The sequence below is a fragment of the Lethenteron reissneri genome, chromosome 30 (genome assembly GCF_015708825.2).
Source record: "Lethenteron reissneri isolate LAM-NWPU_2019-01 chromosome 30, ASM1570882v1, whole genome shotgun sequence".
NCBI lineage: Eukaryota > Metazoa > Chordata > Hyperoartia > Petromyzontiformes > Petromyzontidae > Lethenteron > Lethenteron reissneri.
In genome coordinates this window covers 14325011-14348376 of record NC_083808.1, presented here as the reverse complement: position 1 = coordinate 14348376, position 23366 = coordinate 14325011, and the positions used below count along the sequence as shown (strand labels likewise).

The window sequence follows — 23366 nt, the reverse complement described above, 5'->3', positions numbered from 1 at the left end:
AACGATGATAGCAAAAAGCAACACGAAAATCCCGGCATGTATAATGAAATGCCATTCTCTCAGGTCCGTTCATGTGTGCTGTTATTACGTGTGTAGGGCTTGAGTTAGCGCGCCACGCATCCTCCGCCTCTGTTGCTATGTAGGAAAGCACAGTACAGTGGGGTCAAGTGAGGTAATGGTTGTTGTTCTGGCTTTAGGCGAAGTGGGTCGTTAAGAGTTGAGACAGGTGTCGGGTAGCCGGGAGGACACAGGCCAGTGATTGGCTGAAAAGGGAATTGGGCAATTAGCCGGCGTCGCTCTGGCAGCGAAAACAAGGCCACGTGACACGGGGGGGGGCCAGGGGGCGAGCAATAAGCAGGAGATAGAGATAATTAGGACAGATTAATTGGTGTGGGGATATAAGCCAGAGCGCAACGGAGAGAAGAGAGTCCTGTACGAGTTGGCGTCGGAGATGGAGCTGCAGCCACGGTGCCCGGGGGAAGTCGGAGTCACACAGCAGTAGAGTAGAGCGTAGAGTAAAGCGTAGAGAAACAGTGAGTGGAGTAAGGTACAGAGAGACAGTGGTAGCGAGAACGCAGTGAGCAACCAGGGTAGCTGTGGGGGCCGTTGGCCCCCTAATACCCGCTAGGGTTTCGCCGGCATTCGAACGCGACGCCCCCTACTCATACAGCCTCGTGCAGCGCTCCCACGCTGCGAGCATACGTATGCACAGCATCATCAATCAAACGCCATACTCCCCCTTTCTACACCGCTACGTACAGCTCTCGCACGCTGTGAGCGTGTGCCCGTCTACAGCCCGGTGCAGCACTCGCCTCCACGTCGAATAACCACGTTACCAGTGTGCACCTGTATCAGACACGTAGTGATTGTACGCGCACACACACATACAGCTCCGCGCGGCACTCCCTCAACACTGACTACTCACGTTATGATCGCGCACCTGTATCATACACGTAGTGAACGTACGTACATGCACACACACGCAGCTCCGTGTACTCCAAACGTGACACCCTCTCTTGCGCTGCTCTGCACAGCGCTCCAACGAGGCGAGCCACTGTATACACAGCACCACACGCGTTCACACTTCTCAGCGAGATCACACGAGGCCACGATCAGCTATTAATGATTTATTCTCGGCGACTCCGCTTTACTGTTAAGTCAGTATGAATCGACGAGGCTGGCCTACGCTGATACCTCTATGCCTATTCCCAATTTATCTGCTTACGATGCTATTTCACCTTGTTACGGTTCAAAGCATTCGGCGTCTTGTGGCTTTTCCTCGATGCTCGTCTGGACATGTCGCGCGGACGTCCGGAGGGCAGAGCTGGGAGCCGTCTTGAACGCGGGCCTCTTGGAGTGAGATCTCCCTCTACCTTGCTACGATCGCTTTTATCCTATCTCCCCGACCCAGGCCCTGCCTCCCCAGCTCTTACTCGCCCCTCTGGCGCTCATTCTAGTTCATCCCATTCTCATACACGCCTTTGTTATGTCAATTATGCGGCGGCATTCATCACAAAAGCTTGCCGTGGGAATTTATGCACGGATCGCCGCATACCTCTAATTATTCATAATTTCAGCTTTATCCTTTAACTTCCCTAATTTCCCTAATAATGGTGCCTGCGTGCTTGAGTCCATTTTGTCATGCAAAATTATGCCGTCCCGTCCCCCCTCTGCCTGTCTCGTCTATACGTGGGTGTGTGTGTGGGGGATGCGTTTCAACCGCGGTGGCCGAATGCCCCTCGCCGCGACCATGCAATCTTAATGCCGGTCACAGCGCCGCGGTGCGAAGTAGCATCGGGGGAGGTCGTCCAATTCCCTGGTCGCCGGAAACCGTGAAGGTTAATCCCGATAAGGGCTTCTCGGATTAAAACCGGTCGGCCTGGTGACTTCCCCTCGGAGCTCTATGGGGGGGGGGGGGGGGGGGGGGAATGCGTGCGGGTGTGTTTGTGAGGTTAGGTGAGGGGGACGCGGGGGTCGGTTCCGTCACTTGGTGGTGGCAAGGTCAGGGTGAGGCGCCCGCTGAACGGCTTCATGGCGGCGGCATCACATAGCCATGCATCGGAAGGATGCAGAGTAGGAGAAACCGTAGAGACGACAAGGGTAGCGATAACAAGGTAAAGAGACACGGAGCAAAGTGAGGGCACGGAGAGGCGTAGAGCGGTGGCACAGCAGAGCGACGCGGAGCGAGGCCGCGCCGAGACGTGGAGCGGTGGCGCGGCGAAGGTGGACTCTGAGGAAAATAAAGCAGAGAGAAAGACAACACTTGTACGAGTCCTACACGTGGATTTATTTCACTGGCACCAATTCAAACCCCGACGATTGATCATATAGTAAACCACTGTAGACTGCGCTCGTTCAAATGAGGAACACCACAACTACGTGAACTCTCTCTCCTGAAGCCCTCTCGTGGCCAGCATTTAGCTTCTGAACATATTGCCTGTCATATGCAAGAATAGAATGGAATTTCACTGACGATTATACACATGTTGAGTTAATAAATAAAAACGAATGGTGCACGTGGTGTTTAAAGTTACGATATTTAATTTCATAAAGATGTGCATAGGGGCCGTCCATAAATGACGTCACGCGGTTTTGGCCAATTTTTTATTCCCCCCCCCCCCCCTCGTCACACGGCGTCACAAAAAGTCAGACGCCCCTCAAATATGATGTCACAAAGCTCTGCCCCCCCCCCAAAAATATATTTCCATTTTGAAAATAAAACATGCTTCAAATCACTTTAAACTATTGCCATTCTAGTGCGTATTTAATGTGATGCTGCACTCTGATGTTGTAGGAGAAAACACGTATTAAAAAGGAGGCCTTGGAAAGCTGAAATGTAGCATAATAGTCACTTGAAAATATTCGTCTAACTAAAACTGCAGATGTTCAGAATATTATATTGAAATTATCTTATAATTATAAAATATTAAAAGTAATTATAACTATAAAAAAATACTTGAAACTTTGTAGTGGAACGAAGCAAAATGGAGAGTACAACTGTAAAAAAGGACTCTTAGGCGATGTTGGTCTCCGTCTGTCCTTTATTGGGTTCTTATCTCGCACCCCGCGATGTCCCCGGTCGAACCCGCACCTCTTCCGTCGCGTGCCCCCCGCACGCCGTTCGAGTCCTCCGCTCTTTCTCTCTCCGCAGCCACACCGCTGCCCATGTGCCCCGCACACTCTGCAGCCACCTTGCTGCTCCGGCGTGCCCCGCACACTCTGCAGCCACCCTGCTGCCCCGTGTGTTCCCGCACACTCTGCAGCCACACCGCTGCCCCACGTACACCGCTGGCCGACGGTGCCGTGACTCCGACCGCGTGGCAATTCATACCACCCCTCCGCCAGCACCCTGCGTGGCTCCTTCTATCTCTACTCTCTCTCGACTCCCGATCCCCTTCCGGTTCTCACCCTATACCCTCCTCCTCACGTGACCCTGACTCCTCCTCCTCACGTGACCCTGACTCCGCCCCTACTCACCCTGACGACCAGGCTCCACCTCCCCTAATACTCTGGCCCGCGTGAGTGGCGCGGAGGCCGCGCCCACCCTGTCCTTGCTCGCATTACATGACCCCCCCCCCCCTGATGAAAAACCCAGCCGTCCCCGGCGGCAACAGAACAAAATAACGCGAGCAACAACAGCAATCAGCATCACAAGACAAACGGAGATTATAACAATAACAACAACAAAACAACAATAACAGTCAAAGAAAGGAAAGGGACTTGGAACGCGTGCGGGTCGCCGGCCCGTCCCGAACGGGAGGCGGCCCCCCCACAGACCGCGACCGCGACAGGGTTTTAGGAGCGGCGGGATCGGAACCGGCCGCCGCTGTTGGAGGCCTGTCATGTCCAGGGTCCCATTCCCCAGAGAGACCCGATGCCGAGGTCTCCTGCAAATGCGTCCGTGGCGGGGTTGGAGGGGCAGCGGGGTCAAGTGTCCCCGTCGCCGTGGTAGGCCCACCCAGAGCAGGAATCACTGTATCCGTCTGTGTCACGGCCAGTCCGTCTGTAGAAGGCATGACAAATGCGCTCGCAGGTTGAACAGGCAAAGTCAGTGGCGTGTCGGATGCAACAGACACCGGCAAGGCAACATTAGGAGATGACGCATCCGTCTGCGGGGCCACGTAGGGTTTCAATCGAGACGTATGGACGTACCAGCGCCGCGATCCGAACCAAACACGTGCGGACTGCGGACTAGGAACCTCAATAAGCTTAACCGGCCCCTGCCATGGTTTGTGCAACTTAGGGGAGGTCCCCACCCACACCTGCGGGCAGTGCAGCCAAGTCATGTCCCCCACTCGCCAGGGGGATTTCCCAACCTAGCGCCGAGCGCAACGTTCATTCCGGGCCTGGGTCTTGGCCATAGCCAATCGGGCCCCCTCCCGTGCCTCTGCCATGCGACGAACAGCGTCCTGAATGTACTCCGGGAGAGGCTTAACAGGACTCCTCGCCCCCGTACCCAGCTGTATGTCCACCGGCGGCACATTTTCGCGGCCGTACATAAAAAAAAGGTGAGTACCCCATCAACGCATGAGGCGTCATCCTGTATGCAGAGAGCACCCCAGGGATATGCAAATCCCAATCAGCCTGCTTTTCACTAACCGTGTGACAGAGCATGGTTGACAGGGTCCGATTAAGCCGTTCCACCATCCCATCCGTTTGCGGGTGGTAGGGAGACGTCCGAACCTTCTTGGTCCCCAGTGCAGCACACACCTCAGCCAATAATTTAGAAGAAAAATTTCGCCCTTGGTCTGTGAGCAACCTTTCCGGCTCCCCTTTGTCCATTACGTATCCGAACAGGAACGCTTCCGTGATAGACGCCGCTGACTGGTCGGGTAAGGGCCAAGCCATCGCCCAGCGGGAAAGATATTCCACCCCGACCAGCAAAAATGTATTCCCCCGAGCGGACGGCGGGAAGGGCCCCAAAATATCCAATGCCACCAACTCGTTAATCCGAGACACTTGTATGGACTGCACTGGCGGCACATATGGGTGTTTAGGCGGCTTCCACCGGGCACAGTCGGGACACGCCCGAATGTGCCCGACGACATCAGTCGTCATGCCGTGCCAGAAGTAGTCCCGCTGCAACGTCAACAAGGTTTTCTGCACCCCGAGATGTAACAACGTCTCGGAATGCAGAGTCCGAACCAACTCGTACCGTAACGACGACGGCACCACCAGACGCCAGCAATCATGCAACCCTTCCCTCCACATCAGCAACCCATCCTGCAGAGCGGCTCCCGGCGTCCCACTGGACAGCGGTCCCCCCGTGCCATTTGCAGCCCGACTCCGCAAGGTCCCCAGCGACTCATCGAGCAATTGCTCGCGAATCCATACCGAACGCGGCAGGTTCAAAACCCCATCAGCCGGTCCCAGGCATACGGGAGCCTCGGGCACTTCGACAGCGGACACAACAGGCCGAGGGGGTTGCAGAATCCGCGTACACCTATTCGTGCCCGAAGCGCAAGCGGACCCCTGTGGCAATCTGGAGAGTGTGTCCGCGTTCGCGTGACGCGACCCCTTCCGATACTGAATTTCGAACGAAAATTCCTGCAGGGTTTCCAACCATCGTGCCAATTGGCCAGACGGTTGGTCAACTCTCAGGGCATATTGCAAGGCCGCATAGACCGTGCGCACAATAAACGTACGGCCGTGCAAATACGGCCGATATTGGCGAAGAAAATGTACAATAGCCAAAAGTTCACGGCGAGTAACGCAGTAATGTGCCTCCGCAAGAGACAACACGCGGCTACCGTAAGCTACCACACGTTCGATGCCATCCCTAGACTGGGACAGAACAGCCCCAATCCCGGTGTCACTAGCGTCAGTATCCAGAATAAAAGGTCGAATGAAATCTGGATAGTCCAACGTCGGTGCCGACGCCAAACGATCGCGCAAGCCTTGAAACGCCGCCTCTTCCGTCGGTCCCCAGCTGAATCTGAGGCCTTTAGCCGTAAGGAGGTGCAACGGCCTAGCGATCGTGGCAAAGTTGGGAACGAACCTGCGGTAATATGAAGCGAACCCAACGAACCGACGCACGTCCCCCACTGAGGCCGAAGTCGGCCAGTTACGGACGCACGGGTCCGTGGCGACCCCTTCCGAACTGACAATGTGGCCTAAATAGCGCACGGATCGTTGCAACAGGTGACACTTTTTGGGCTTAAATTTCAAATTGGCGGAACGCATTCTGGCAAACACCGCGTCCAACCTCCGCAGATGTTCCTCAAACGTGCGGCTGAAGACGATAACATCGTCTAAGTATATCAAGCACGTCTCCCACTGCAGACCCGTTAACACGAGCTCCATTAACCGCTGGAATGTCGCGGGGGCGGCGTTCAAGCCCATGGGAAGACAATTAAACTGAAACAATCCTTGTGGCGTCCGGAAAGCCGTCTTTTCCCTCGAGGACTCGTCCAGGGGAAGTTGCCAGAATCCCGATCAGAGATCAAGAGTAGAAAAAAAATTCGCCCCAGACAAGGCATCGAGGGAATCATCCATACGCGGCAGGGGGTACGCGTCCGCAAGCGACACCTTATTTAATTTGCTAAAATCAACACGAAACCGCAACTTGCCATCCTTTTCTTCACAAGGACCACCGGCGCGCCCCACGGACTGTTGGACGGGAAAATGATGTCAGCGGCCAGCATCTCCTTGACTGCCCTGCGAATGTGATCCCGCTCCGGCGGACTCAACTGATGTGGGTTCATCCGAATCGGAGCGGCATCACCCGTATCAATGTGGTGGGAAAGCAAGGAGGTGTGACCCAAATCGAAATCGTCCGCACTAAAGACGTCGGAATATCTCCCCGACAGCGCCCGAAGCGCGGTCCGCTGGTCCCCAGTCAAAGACGCATTTTCCCGGCACAACTCGGCAATCCATCGATCGTCCTGTGACGTGGAGGCCGATACCCCCCCTACAAGGCCCCGGCGGCCCTGATCGTCATGGCTCGTGAAAGCAGTCGTAGAGTGAGCCAAAACCGTTCCGGCCGGTACAACAACATTATCCGCGCTTCCATTCAACACTTGTAAAAACGGAGGTTTACCCAGCCGAACAATCGTCTGTGCCCCGACCAGCAACAAGCCACCCGTTATAGCAGCGGATGGTGATAACAAAACACCCGCCGCAGAATATCCACCGATACCTTGGACAACGCCTGTACTTGACGGTCAGGAGCCGACTGGCCCCAGGGTGACGGCAAGAACGAAATTTGCCGACCCCCCGGCAATTCAATACAATTGTGATCCACCCTGATTTGAATGGGCATCTTGGCCAAGAAATCGGTCCCCAACAAACAGGGCACCGCGAGGGACCTGGAAATCAACACGGTTCCTGAAGCCGAAACACCCCCAACCGATATACTGGCGTCCACCTGACCCACAATGCCCATACTACCCCCGTTTGCCGCTATGCAAGAGTCGTAAACCGGCCGCACCCGCGCCGGCTGAATGGACAAGAGATGGAATATCACGTCGGAGATAATAGACGCGGATGCACCCGAGTCAACCAAAATGCGTACGTCGATCCCTTGGATCGAACCCGGCACGGTCGACGACCCAGTCGCGGCCGCAACCACCCGTCGCGCCAATTTCCGCCACTGCGTCAGAGAGCGACGCGGATCACTAAGCGCCCCCCCCCCCCCCCCGTTAGTAATGGCACCCGGCCCGCATGGCGATGGTGATGCATGAGATGAGAGGCCTTGCCGGGTGTCTGATGCGTACCGACTTGCCTGTCGTGGGTGGTCCTGCCGCGTCGCGTCAGTGACCGAGACCTCCTGCTGGGGCGGCGGCCGAATGCGAGCCCAACATTCTCTGGCGAAGTGGCCTTTACGGCCACAGCGGAAACACGCCAAGTCGGCTCGCCGTGCAGCACCCCCTCTGTCTTGGCGCTCCCGCGCCGGCGGCCCGGAGCGCAACCCCGCTCCCCCCCGACCAGGCCACTGGGTCGATGCCGCCGTCAGCTCCTCAGGACCCTTCTCGTCACGAACGTAGACGGCCTTCTTCGGGTCCCACCCAGTTGTACCGTCCTCAACGGTGGGGCTCCCCGTCCAAGCCGTCACCTGTTTCCAGCGGTGAAGGTTGAATTGGGCATCCAGGCACTTAGCCGCCGTTCGGGATGTTAACTTATCATGGCCGTACACCGGCATGGGGATGCCCAAATCCCTAGATAATTCCAACATTTTCCCCAGTATCAGGGGTTCCAACAAGTCGGGCTCCATCTCCGGATACGCGACCATAGCTAGTTCCATCACAGCACTCCGGAACGCCACCGGCGATTCTTCAGGTGCCCGTTGTCGCTGCACGAACCTGCGATGTGCATCGTCCGGGGGCTCATACGCCTTCGCCATTTCCTCAAACACTCCCTGTAGCGTCGTCTTCTTTGCAGCCTTGATGGAACGGAAAAACCTGATGGACTCATCATCAAGAGGCGTTGGCAAGACCTCCAGGGCTTCCGCATCCGTCCATTTTGCTGATCGTACCGCCGCTTGAAAATGGCAGGCGAACGCGCTCCAATCTCCGCCAATGGAGAACTCTTTAACAGTCGTTAAACGATGGCTGCGGGTCCCCACGCCGCCGTCATCCGCCGATGATGATGCTTGCGGCGGCGACAAGATGGCGTCACTCTGCAACGTGTTCAAAATGGCGGCATCCCGCCGTTCATCCCCGACCACGCCCAAGATGGCGGCTTCGTGCCGCGTGGTGGAAAGGGCTGGAAGCGTCGGTAAGGCCTCACTCGGATGCTCCCCGCTTGGCCTCCCAGGACTCGTTGTGGGCGTCACCAGGGTGCATAACTGCGTTAAAACAGCCTTCAACGACTCAAGTTGGGCCGCTACGTGTCGCCATCCCTCCTCGGCGCCCACCAACGCAGACGGTCCTGCTGAGCCGGCAACATCTTGCACTCCCGACGCGTCGCCCCCGCCTTCCATCGTTGGTAGCGCCACCGCCGGAGAAAGATCGTCGTCGTCGTTTTCAAAAGATGGTGCAGAAGATGGTGCAGGTAAATTCTTTCTCCTGAGCTGTTTCGACATGCTGTCTCACTTCTGACTCCAATGTAATAAAGGACTCTTAGGTGATGTTGGTCTCCATCTGTCCTTTATTGGGTTCTTGTCTTGCACCCCACGATGTCCCCGGTCGGACCCGCACCTCTTCCGTCGCGTGCCCTCCGCATGCCGTTCGAGTCCTCCGCTCTCTCTCTCCACAGCCACACCGCTGCCCGTGTGCCCCGCACACTCTGCAGCCACCCTGCTGCTCCGCATGCCCCTCACACTCTGCAGCCACCCTGCTGCCCCGTGTGCTCCCGCACACTCTGCAGCCACACCGCTGCCCCACGTACACCGCTGGCCGACGGTGCCGTGACTCCGACCGCGTGGCAATTCGTGCCACCCCTCCGCCAGCACCCTGCGTGGCTCCTTCTATCTCTACTCTCTCTCGACTCCCGATCCCCTTCCGGTTCTCACCCTATATCCTCCTCCTCACGTGACCCTGACTCCTCCTCCTCCTCACGTGACCCTGACTCCGCCCCCACTCACCCCGACGACCAGGCTCCACCTCCCCTAATACTCCGGCCCGCGTGAGTGGCGCGGAGGCCGCGCCCACCCTGTCCTTGCTTGCATTACACAATTATAACAATCACATATTCATTACACAGAATTAAAAGCTCTGGTCGAATCATTAAAATCAAAATGTTTAATAACAATCATTAAAAAAAATGTACAAAATGTATGCTTCTCCATTCTCTCATGGAGAAGCAAAATGCTCCTTCATAGAATAAATAAAAGGTGGCCTTAGTAACTTTAAATAATAAAATAGTGAATAATGAAAATTAATGAAAATTTGTGTTGTTATAATAATTCTATTGGTTATATTTATTTAAAGTTGCGCATTTTGATGTGACGTCACATTTCTCAACCCCCCCCCCCTCGTCACAAATTGTCACAAATGTCTGACCCCCCTCCCCCCCTAGGTGTCTGACGTCATTTATGGACGGCCCCATAGTCATGAATGTATGTTTAACTTCTTTCGCACTGTATGTAGCCCACCATGCTAATCGGAGATGCGGGGGAAGGACAACAAACTAAATACAATAGACAGTTCTAAACAAATGAGTTTTCAATCTATTTTACAGAGTACATATGTAGTAAGTATATATGGAGGCTTGACGACAGGATCGGAGGCACACTTATTTATTACACCAACACAGTTATTACAGGTCACTTGGCTACAGGGATTTCTCGACAGCTAACCCCTCTAGCCTATACCAACTCCTCCGCTACGGGACTAGGGGAGGCTATCTGTCCCAGCTTGGTTAAGCTGGGATCCCGGCTCCCTGAGTCACCAGACCAGCTTCGTCTGGGCTCTCGGGGCCACGCCACCGGCTTGCCCTGGTCGGCCCTTAGAAGGACAGCGAGCCAGGGGAGCTCCGGGGCCTATACTAGCAGGTCTTCGTTCTTCTCTGGTTAAAGCTGAGTCCCGACCTCGAGCCCTCGAGCTCATCACCTTTTATAGGACTCGCCCCCGAGGGGGGGCCCGTGGGGGATACACATGCGGACGTCGGTGCTAGCGCCACCCTTGTGTACGGCCGTAACCCCGCCCCTTGTGTTTGTTGGCCATCCGTGGCCATGCATAATCACACCTCAACATTCGTAGCCATGCGCAATTACACCTCTACACATAGCTCCAGTGGTTTCCTAATATCGGTAGGAAGAGCGTTCCAGATGGCTACAGAAGTGTGTCTGAAAACGCGCCATGCAGTGACCGGCATGACATATGCTTGGACTTCTGCATCGGTTTTCCAGTTTCCTGTCACATGCCAAACACTCATCACTGGTATTGCTCAGGCGCTTAATTCATGCAGGAGCCTCGTCAAAAAAGAGCCTTGTGACTCAGTGAGGCGTTCCTAAGCAATTAAAATAGACATAGACGTAATCCAAATCCAACATCACTTGGCGCAATGTCAACGTGCGAGTCCAGACGAGCATAGCTACTGCTGCTCTATAAATGATGCATTTTCATTCACAATCAATCACATTCACTCCGACCATAATAAACGTGTCCGTAGTCTATCCTGTAATGTTATATATTAAGCATGATTTAATTGTGTAACTGCAAGCTCTACTAGCACCTGTCAAACACCTGCACACATTACACATTGGCTTTAGCCTTGTAGATGCATACTGCATCTGGAGTGGAGTGAACCTGTATTCTTATTCAGGAAAATTTGGCATCCATAGCATATGTCATATCGTAACGATGGCAGAATTATCCACTCTGTCCACCGTGGTGGTTATGGTGGGCACGTGTAATGCTTATATCGGTTCTCATGGCATATGGTGGCACATCAGTCATGTGCTTGTAACATTCACACATGTACACGTATACAGCGCATCTTCATACATATCATTTAGCCCAGTGGTTTTCAACCTATTTTGGCTACTGTAGGCCCATGTTAAATTGTTTCATCCGAGTACCACCTTTCTTGACTCTGAGAAATAAATGTATTAATAATGAACATTCATATTTAAACCAATTGTACATTTGTGAGGTATCCCTAACTAGCCAATAACTGCAAGTGAATAAAAAAAATCAACGGACGCTTTGCATGCATGACGTAATTTGTTTGTGCTCGCTGGTTGATCTTAGAAACCACATTATTTACGATCAATTAGTTTATAACGGTATTTTATATGGTTCTGGGTTACCATATGGATTTAAATGTTATTGTAGTCATTTTATATTATCAGATTCATATATGATTATTCACCAATGACTCTCATGTATGATATAATTTCACACGTTTATAAATCACCTCACCTACCACCAGAGACATTGCCACGTAGCCCCAGCGGTCCGCATACCCCCGCTTGAGAACCACTTCTTTCGGCCAAACCTCTGTGTATTTACTGCGCATACAGTTTAACAAATAACAAGGGCAATGTACAGCACCATTGGCAATCAATTGCTGGATGAAGGTCTCTCTATGCTGTTTCGGTTCTGGGAGTTATTTTGACCATACTTCACACCGCTGGTCGTTGCAGGTCAGTGTTGCACCGGTTCACCCGTCACTCGCCACCGATGTTAGGCACGGGCAGGAATTGAATGCGAGTGATCATTGTGTTTATAGTGCGTGTAGTACACTGACCCATTCCCATATCTGATATACAGTACTGTATAACACATATTTTTGAGGTCAACAATTGTTTTTAGAACAAGATTCATTATGAGATTCCAAAATCTGTACATACAGCTGTTTGTTCGGATTTGGCTCTGATGATTATCATTCCTATTATGACCCATTCCGTTTTACAACCTGTACATGAATCATACTTATTCAGGACATTTAGTATGCACGCCATTGTTATAGCAAGATGCTACCACGAAGGTGCCATGTTGCACATAATCTGCGATGGTTTCACAGTCGGGGCAATGATTACAGTCTGAGATCATAATTGAGGTAATTTTTTTTATTTGGAAAATGCAGCCAATCACATCATTGCTAGACTTTACACAGTGTTGTGTGTGTGTGAAATAATATAAAGACACAAATCAACTATAATCTGGAGCACATGAATGTAAGGAATCATATATTGAATTAATGTCTTGCATACATGGTTGGTCTGCAAATCATATGCTTTCAAGATGTGTTGGCACATATTTGTAAAACTCACTTGTGCTAGTGGCCAACAATTACTCAATGGTAATAGCACATTGAAATATAATAATTTTGACCTGGGTTCAATTACCGTCCATGCATAGTGCTGGTGACGATCATTGTCCCAATCTGGCCTGCTAAAAACATTATCCGCACCGAGATTTACTTTAACAGCATCGGCGAAATGAAAGTGTGGAGAAGTTCCATCACATTGACAGGTAAGAGTCTTCAGAGCTCTTTATTTAGATGTACGAACGTGTAGGGAGTTGGACCAAATCAAGGTCCAGAGATATCTGCACTTGTCCCTTACATGCTGCTTTAACCGACTGCTCTGCAAATCGATCTGCTCAATGACAGTTCCCCTGGAATTGTCACTACATCAACTGTCAAACACTGCGCACAATGTTTAAACGTGCAGGCAGATTGATCACCTTACAGCGGTGAATGGCTGTTTTCGAGGTTGTCCCGTGGTGGTGGCCAATCTTAACGCTTGGCCGTCATTCTGCAGGCTGCTGGTGGGGGCCCCTCAGGCGGAAGGTCTTCCTCGACAAGCTGCACGAAGATCAGGTGGTATCTACGCCTGTCCCATCACCCAGCAGCCCGGAGACTGCTCAAGGTTAACATTTGACGACCACGGTGAGTATAATGTTCACCCAGAATTGCACGTGTTTGAAATAAGAAAAATACTAAATATAGGTACAGCTGATCCTGAAAAATAAGCGAACTACCGTAGTGTATGGTAAAATGCCAACAGTAATATTATTTGTTTGGATATGTAACTGATTTAGGCTGTATCATGTACCAAACCAATACAATATTTTAAATTACATATTGAAACGTGAGAATACAAGAAAGCACACATCTGTTTCATAATAGCGCTGGCTGGTGGACAGTAGCGGCAACTGTGGTGGACAGACAGCGCACATGTCAGTGCGCTTGAGCACGGGTGTATTAGCAGAGCGGAGGAACTAGGGTAAGGGTCACGGAGGACCCCATCTGGAGGCCCCTGGAACCTGGTAGCAGGTTCGAGAAGGGAGGCGCGGTTAGGGCGGAGCCATGCCGCACTGATAGCATAAAAGGAGCCGAGAGCAGGGGCTCGGGGCTGCCGGTCCTGGGAATGGACTCATCTCGTTGTTGCTGTCGTCTTGTCGCCATCGTCGCTAAACGTCTCCGCTAGATATTGCAGTATGAAGGATAGTAGTTGGCTATCTCAGTCAGCGCCGTCAGTGTTAAACGGCTAGTGTTATGTCCAGGCTAGGCTGAGCTATTGTAGAGTGTGCGGACGAGACCGTGAAAGTTGTTAATAAAGAAAGTGCCTCCTAGAAACTCTGTCTCTGAATCGTTGACACTACACATATGTAGTGACTGGGAATGTCACTGTGTGGTGCCGGGCCTGCGAGGCCACGGCGGGATGTATACTGGTGTGTGTACACCCCGGACATCGGGTGTAGTACCAGCCCTAGTGGGGACTTTGGTGAGCACTGATTAAGCGCGGTGGCACCATGCACAGCGTGCGGTGCATGCTCCCGTTGAGAGAGCGAGAGAGTGTCAGCCAGCTAGGGTTACGTTTGGCTGACCTGGGGACATGTGACCGGATGATACTGGAGGGGGGCCACCGGTGAAGGGGGCCAATGGGTGGTCACATGGTCCAAGAAGAACTCTCTCGAGCCTTCGGGCAAGGGCAAGAGAGATCAAGAAGGTGGGCGGGGCATGAGGCGGAGCCAGCCCCAGCCCAGCCCGATATAAGGGGGGCCCTGAGAAGGGGTCAGGGTTCTTACTGTTGGAGAGGCAGGAGATCCACGTCAAGCTTGAAAAAGCCTCCAGCCACGCGGTCCAAGACCCAGCTTGTGGTCCGGACCGGGATATTGGAACTGCGTCTAGTTCCACCGTAGCGTGATTAGTTGGGTGGTCACCACCTAAGAGTATGTTGTGTTAATAGCCCTGGAGTATGTTGTGCTAATAGTTTAATAAAACGTGTTGCTCCCGAAGACAACGTCTGCAACTCAGTTGGACTCACTACACATACATAATGTAGCAGTTATGTGGAATTCAATATTTAACAGCAGTTTCTATATTGACCACAGCTGGGCTCACATTAATGTTGATAGATTCAATGGAAAATTGTGAAATTAGGTGGAGTAACAGTGACTAGACTGGCTAAACTATTGTCTGGGTGTGGGTGTATAAATGCTGGACTGTTCAACTTTTTGGACAGCATACCCAAAAAAAAATTTCTTGTAGAAATACTCCTGGCATATCCCTAGAGTTGCAGTTGCCTATAAACAGATTCCGTAGGCCCAGGTCATGAAGCTATTTCGGCAGCCAATTTTTATGGGATGACAGCCATTTTTTGAAATTCAAGAAAGTTCCCGAATTTATGCAACTGCTTCCACACAAAAACGCACCCATTTCACCATTACCCACGACTGTAGAAATGGCTCAAAATTGGTATTGGTTGGGGAAGTGGCAACGATAGCAAATAAACAAACTTTCAGCCATGACGTGCAATCACATCAATCACCATTCAGGGGAATGGCTTGGGGAGTGCCAGAATGACATGATGCCAAATCCACATAACTACATGCACAAAGTTGTCTACCTGTCAAATATACACATAAACTGGCACTTCAACCACCAATGAGGACCCTCAATAGACCAATGCTCATGTTGTATTTTAATGTGTTTTAGCAATGTCCTATAATAAATGTGAGTCATTTGTAATTAATCTGATTTTAAAGGAACCTCATTTACTTATGATATGGGCCGCATTCAATTTGTAACAATAGACGCAATTTTCACTCCGTACGGGCGCAAGGTCAACAACTCAATGGTACTGTGTTTATCTCTTTTAATTCACATACTGCCTTCCAAACTCTCTTTAAAAACATGATGGTTGAATATCGATTGGAATGGCCTATGTGGGTGTGTTTCTATGTGCTTTGACAGTTGACCTAATAGAAGAGAGCAAAGAGAATCAATGGATGGGAGTGACGGTTCGAAGTCAGGGTCCAGGTGGCAAGGTCCTTGTAAGTAGCAGATAACTAACTCATCCTACTCACACGTTCTACTCGTTGTGAAATGAAAACAGAAAGAACGCTTACTGCAAAATATGGTGATGTAGCTTGCACGAGACGTGCGCTGTTGGCTTCAAAACGTGAAATCACGCCTCTCCCGCTCTTGGCGTCCCCTCGTTGTCGCGTCATCACACGGCATGCATTACAATTACGGTGCGTACTCGAGTTGTTTGGAGTTGTAACACTATATATGCATTCATTGGAGTGGGCCAAATTATCGATGTCGGTTCTGGCTGCCTTCCTGCTTGTCTGTGGTTTCCCCTTGCGCCTCCGTGAGTTAAAATTCTACTGCAATTTGAGATGCAAATGTGCCTGAATGGCGTTTTATATAGATAACATTATGGAAAGAGACGTAAAAAAAACCGTGCAATTATGTAGGCCTCTGATGTTTCCGGGTTACAGCACCTGCTCGGCACTATGTCCAACGTTTCGCTGCACGTGCCGGTTCACTCCGAACAATGAGCAGTGCAACCCAGAAACATTTCTGAGAGCACCGCAGAAAACCCACGAAAATCCGCACAGCTGTGCACACAAGCATCTGCATATCATAAACATTAAACATAAATACTCCAATGCAAATCAAACTCCTTGATTGGCCACAGAGGGCAGGGGTTGGTAGGGAGGAGACGAGAAGATGTGAAGGAGGTGGAGTGTGTGGCTTAGGATGAGGCGGGGGGGGGGGGCAATGGGTGAAGAGATAATGTGTGGAGGAAGAAGAGGAAGAAGAGGGTGATGGACACATTCCGGTGTCTAGCAAATGTGGCCACTCAAGATAACCAGCAACGTTCTGACGGAAGTTCACAAGTTTAGTTACCGAGTAAAGCCCTTTGAGCTACATGCAGCTCTTTTTCAAGGGCGACTCGGCCACCAAAGTGGCAGAAAGCAGTTAAATATTACAAATTTGACATGCTTAAAAAAATATATTAGTTGTAACCATTATTATGCCTCCGCATGCACTCCCCAGTGAGCAACATGTGTGTGGGATTAATCTGACGGTTCTGAGCTCTTGCCCCACGAACTCATTCCGAGGAGGCTTGTCTGCAAGAGAATGAAAATTAGATGCAATACGGACCGAAGGAAAGTTGGATTGTACGTTTGACATTCGTTTAATGACATTCGTAACGAAAGCACTTAGCCACACCATTCCAACCGGAACAGGATGGAAAGCCCTGTGAAAATGTGTGGTACCCACTGGTTTGGTTGTAAATCTCACACACACAAAAATCCCATAACAGACTATAACCTTCCAACCAACTTTCCTTCGGAGCGAATTATGGCCGGGAGCGCGTGCCGCCGAACGGTGGCAGAGGGGGGTGTCACGTGTCGCGCTGCGGGGCTGACACCATACCTGGCCCCGGGTGCGAATCTGTCTCCCGCGCAGGCGTGCGCCCACCGCTACGAGCGGCGCAACTTCGTGGGCAACTCCGAGGAGATCCGCAGTCCCGTGGGCCGTTGCTACGTGCTGGGCCAGGCCCTGGGCCTCGACCCGAACGACCATTCCGAGGGGGGCGGCTGGCACGCCTGCTCGGGCCGGGGCGAGTCGTACGCGCTGTACGGCTTCTGCCAGCAAGGCACCGCGGCGGGCTTCACCCGCGACTACCACTACCTCTACTTCGGGTCGCCGGGCGCACACTACTGGCGAGGTGACGACTGCACCGTCGCCACGGACGTGCGGCTGCTATGGGGCAGCGTGTCCGTGCAGGACCGCACCTTTCCGTGGCCGTGTGCGGTGAAACTGGTTTTGTGTTGTTGAGGACATACACGGTGTGGATTTGGATGCGCCTTGGGAATGAGGTGAATCCAAATGCGCATTTGAATGGTATGATATGTCAGGATTTGGATCGACAGTCGAGATGGTAATGCACCTACGGAATGCAATGTGTTGGTCAATTGTAACAATGTGTTGGTCAATTGAAAAATGGAGCTGCAGTGGTCCCCAGAGGTGCGGTTTACAGGCCCAGGTTACGTTAACACGCCCTGGCACCGGCCAACCACTGTCCCCGCTGCCTTGTAGGTTAGTCTGGGAAAACAAAAATGCTAGGGGAGCTCACCCCGAGAGAAAAGCAACGTGCTGTCGGCCCGCGACAGGTGGTTCTCCAATAGACTGGAGCTCCGGCATCCTCCTGCAGCTGTGGGGAGGTACTGGTTGTCTTGGAATTTCTCCTTGCCACTGGAGTCCATTTCCCCACAGCGAAGAAGTGATGTGGAGACAAGCGCGTCCCCCACGTCATTCTAAATAATTTCAGCGCGCAGGTATCCGTTGCTGCACTTTATGAGTTCCATAGAGAACCCACAAGAAGTAATTGAAGTCGTAATCGGATGTGATGGACTACCTTAAGTAAGCATAAAGGGGGTGGGGGGGTTAAATGTTGACTTTATATGTATGGCTTTCCAGTGGCCATTTCCCACTGGAAAGTATAAGATACGGTTGACCGTAAAGTTGAGGAAATGAACTTTCTGGGAAACACATTCTGGTATAAAAAATATATCAACTTTCCATGTTTTAAATTCACTGCGGAAGACACTACTACTGTACTCCCATGAGCGCGTTGTGAGTGCTGTCTGTCGTGACCTTGCTCTGACTCCACCTCAAAGGCTCTTCTGTTTCTCATCCTCAACACAGGTCTCGTGTCCATGTCACACAGAAACTCTTCGCTCTACGAGAATGGAATTTTTGACGATGGACCCTATGAAACGGTTTACACCACTCAGTCAGAAAATGATCCTGAGCATATTAAAGTCCCTTTAAACAGCTACATGGGTGTGTACACGGCAAAACACGCACATGTTCACACACCCTGCTACTGCATACGTTGTGTTACAATGCCACGTGTACATCTGAAGCCCCTCTTTCATCATTCTTTTCTTCTGCCATTCCCACCTGTGCTAAATGCCCGAACGTGTATCTAATCTAAACTTGACACGGTAGGGGTTATTAACACATAAGTTAATGGCTAAATTTGGTCGTGAGAATTGTCCTTACCTGGCGAGCTTAACCAATAATTGGCGACTTAAACCATTATACACATGGAAATTATATTTCTTTGGCTGTAATGGGTTGTGGTGGAGTCTTAACGACACAAATAAAGCCAGATAAATGATGGCATCACCCCAAATTATATCATGAATCATGTATCCATGCGTTTTTTTACCATCAATGAAAACCCTACTGTATATCCTTTTTCTCATCATCCACACCTTGTGTTAACATTCAACATTTTACGAGGTCAACATTTGCATGTTTTTCCTGTATGTGTAGATATATGGCCTAATATACCGTATATTAGGGCCATATGTTTGCATACGTTTCAATTCATACACAACCCTGATTTGAGCAAGCCCCATGTAAATAGGACTTCTGCTCACGACAAAACACGTATTTTTTGTCGTCCAGTCCTCTATACTCTCGTTACGGGCCATTTCCTTAAGGTGTAACTACCGTTAGTTTCATACTCTTAGTTCTTTCGGTAAAGTCACGTAGGTAAAAAATGTAATTAAAATTAATAAAAAAATATACAAAATAATAAAAACAATAAAATCACGACGTTTTTATTTTTTTTATTTTAATTTCATTTTTTACCTACGTGACTTTACCGAAAGAACTAAGAGTATGAATCATTGCAGTCACGAAAGCTTCAAATCTACCGTTAGTTTAATTTGTCATCGGAGTCCAATTTAGTGAAAGAAATTGATCACGCGTTTCGAGTATTTGGCTGCGATACATTTCCACGTGATGATGAGCCACTTCTTTGTTGAGCGATCATTTGTGGCCAGCTCGCTTCTGAAATTGTTTTAATTGTTTTAATTGTTTCAATTGTTTTAATGATTAATCATAAGAAAACTTATTGAAGATGAGAGGCGCAAAGCGAGGAGTGCCCCGCGTGTTCTAAAGCGAGCTGACGGGTCGCCCTTTGTCCAGGCTTCTCCGTGGACGTGGCGAACGACGTGGCGCGGCGTGGTGAGGCGAGTGTGGTGGCGGGCGCGCCGCGAGCCGCCCACACGGGAGCCGTGCTGCTCCTCGCCGTCAACCACTCGCACAACAGCCTCGTGCCCGAGCTCATGCTGCGCGGGGAGGGCCTCGCCTCCGCCTACGGATACGCCGTCTGCCTCACTGACCTCAATGGCGACGGGTTCGTATGGTTGATCAGTCTTCTGATAACACCCTGAGCCGGTGTCCTTTCACTCATTTTCAGAGGGGGTGGTGGTTGGGACACTTTCGCCAATAAGACATCATCAGTGTGAGGTCCGCCACACATTAGAAACCTTTGTTGGGTTTTGACAGCATGACGGGGGGTGTTTTCACATGTTGTGTATTGTGGGGAGCCGCACGTCAGGGCCTATGGGCCTTGCAATGAAGAACACTGCCCTAAGCACTTGAGCAGGGGGACTTTGGAGGCAAGGGAGTAGGGATGTGTGGTCACTGTGCTGGACACAGTAACCACACATCCCAATATAGGACCACAGAGCTTGGGCAATTGTTAGCACTGGTTCTGCCTCTCTTCCAACTTGGCTGTGGTTTTCTTTGCCTCTAAAACATTCTACGTCTCTCTGAGGGCGATTCAAAACTGTGCGGTGTTACAAGTACTACATTATTATTTAAGTTTGCCATTTATGACACAAGTAACATAACTGCAGTACCTGCATTGTCTCGGCACCTCTTAAAAAAACGGATCAATAGTGATGACAATTGTACCAACGAGGCATTGCTCACCTCTTGGGTGACAGTAGCAGGTTTTCAAATCATTAATGATCCATGACAGTGTAGACTCCATTCCCAGGGAATCTTGTACAACACTGGACTAAGTGTCTCCATGTCCACATTTCAGAGTGACTGCCTTCATCTATACAGAAAGTCAACTGTCACCATCTGACACTTTCTTAGCTCGATGAATGAGCGTCTTGATAAGAGCAGATTTCTGTGCGGGTTGATGGTGTGACTGCATTCAGATAGGCATCAGTATGCATTTTCTTTCGGTAAACGATGTGTGTTATTTTACCATTTCGACCCCGTCCGAGCAGAATATCCAGAAATGGTAGAGTTTTGTCAGCTTCCACTTCCATGGTGAACTGGATAGATGGGTTTTGCAACAGTCTGAGAAGTGAAACTCAACATGTTAAAGAAGCGCTGCAAATGAACGGTTACAATGATGCACAAATCAACAGGTCATTGAATTCCAAATCAAATAACACGAGCATTGAAACTGCCTAAGTAATTAAAATACCGTATATTGCGGGGGTAACTGATAAAATAGCCAGATGTTTGGAAAAACAAAACATCCGAGTCAGATTTGGCACGGTACATAGAATGCAGAAATTAATATCTGGTACAAAAGATGTATTACCGAAGGGATCAACGGAAGGTGTGTACAAAATTAACTGCACTTGTGGCAAATGTTATGTTGGGCAAACAGGATGAATGATCAGCACGAGACTAAAAGAACATCAGAGAAATATTATATACTCTCAAATACAACTGTCAGCAGTAGCAGAACACGCGTGCCAGCAAGGACACTCAATAGATTTGGATAATGTTGAAGTTCTGTGCAAAACAAGCTATTATTAGCCAAGACTAATTAGATAATCTATCGAAATTGAAAGAAATAAAAAATAATTTTAACCGTTCAGATAGCTATCGATGTATTGCTGCGTGGAAGCGAATCATCAAATAATACATTGTTTAAATACATGCCTATACAGGGCACCATACTTCAATAGGGATTACCGCTGGTACGGCTATTTCAATACAAACAATGGACAGGAAGGAGAAGATGAAATGGCTCGCATAATACGCATGCATAATGTACGACTCGTTGACTCATTAATCCCCCCCCCCCACACTTAGCGCAAGAGTGCAGAAGTGTGGTCACCACATCCAGGACTCTATATTTAAGGAACGAAACAGGTGGATTTCTCCACAAATCTGGCTGTTGCCTGATGAAGCTAGTTGTAATTACTGGCGAAACATCGTACTCAGATTGTAAATATTGTGGCTTGGCTCTCCAACACACTGGCGTGCTGTACTAGTGACGAAATGGCATGTTCTGTTTACGTGACAACCCTTACTAGTTGGCTGTGTCGGGTGGTGATGGGTTTTAACGACACATTTATATATTTACGCGATCAAACCCAAAACAACCTCTATTATGGATGATATTGGTCGCGAAAGGCTACGTGTTCAAGTGGTTAGAACTTAGGCATACAGTACTGTATCATCACCAAGTGTATTTCTGTACCTACACAATCGTGATGTTCACGAGGTTGGTTGGCTTCTAAATGTGATGAAGATGATAACCATCCCTTTGCTGCTTTCATGGCTTGCTATGACATCATCGCTTATTTGTGTTATTCTCCGATTTCTCATTATTGTCCAAATCTTTTACAGAATTATCTCTGTATTCTGACTTTGTTTAGCATCTTCATCTCTGTCCATAACTCTCCCCTTCTTCAACTTGTCTTTCGTGGTTTAAGATATTTCTAAGTTTTTTTTACCTTTCCCCCTAATTTCAATGCACTATCCATTACTGTGCTAGGTACTGCAGAGTAATGATGGATGGCAAAAGCGTTGGGAGGCCTTTGTCCAGCAGCTACTGCTGATGATGATTCTAATAATGATGTAATCATTTTTGTTCTGTTTTCGTTCCATATGCTGCTCCTCCTCTCCCTCCCTTTCATCACAACGTCACACAACTCCCTGCCTGCACACAACGCCTTCCATCTACAACAGGTGGATGGATCTCTTAGTTGGAGCTCCATATTTCTTTGACCAGAGTAAGAAGAGTGTGGGTGGAGCCGTGTACGTGTACCTAAACGATAACGGTCGATACCACCCTGGCCACGGTCACGCTGACAGCAGCTGGGGTGGCGATGAGCACGGCGGCAGCGAGAGGCGGAAGCGTGTGAGGCTGGAGGGCACCGCAGGATCTGGCTTTGGGCTGACGATAGCTGCCATTGGTGACCTGGACCTTGACGGTTTTCAAGGTACGTGTGAGGTCGTGCTGCGTAGTTTTATCATCGATGTAGCCAACACTCAAAACTAAAAACTATACAGTATATTTTTTATTTTACCGGGTAAGGCCCACTGAGCTATACAGTACAGCTCTTATGTTTCAGAAGTGACCTGGCCACAAATGATCTCTCAACTAAGTGGCTTATCATCACAGGGAAATTTATAGCAGCCAAACGAATGTTGATTCTAAATGTGGAGGACCCGGAGAAAAATCCGCAGGATCGAACCCACGGCCTCCTGTATACCAGGCTAGGTCGGTAACATCTCGCCACCGTGCCACCCAATGAATACACGGAATTATTATGACACTCACAGAGGGTTGTCTCCTTTTCTACAGACCAAATCCGGGGCCCTTGTCTCAACCAGTCTAGGTCCATCAGAGCTGTGCACTAAACTGCAATAATGTTCAATACAGTCCCAGCAGATCTAGGTAGAAATCAACAAGGGTCCCAAAGAGTGCCCCTGCTACAACTTGTTCTTCCTTCTTACCTGCTTCCGACCCTTGCTTCGCTTTCCTCCAATGATCCCCAACACATTTCCTCAATGAAACGCCGGAGAAATATTTCAATCTCAATGTCATTGGAATTTGTTTCATGAGATTGTAGCTTATGTAGTGGCAACATTATTGCATTCCTAATCCGGTA

General features: G+C 50.0%; 1 protein-coding gene across 2 annotated transcripts in view; it reads left to right on the top strand.

The window, feature by feature from the left end:
* Positions 1-23366, top strand: part of LOC133349562 (integrin alpha-6-like) — a 57390-nt gene that overhangs the window by 7451 nt on the left and 26573 nt on the right. For both annotated transcript variants that reach the window (XM_061563125.1, XM_061563126.1), the window contains 6 exons: positions 13151-13278; positions 15589-15668; positions 17098-17359; positions 18340-18477; positions 19636-19846; positions 22441-22694. In XM_061563125.1, coding sequence (XP_061419109.1) covers positions 13151-13278; positions 15589-15668; positions 17098-17359; positions 18340-18477; positions 19636-19846; positions 22441-22694 — 1073 coding nt within the window. The remainder of the gene's footprint in view (positions 1-13150; positions 13279-15588; positions 15669-17097; positions 17360-18339; positions 18478-19635; positions 19847-22440; positions 22695-23366) is intronic.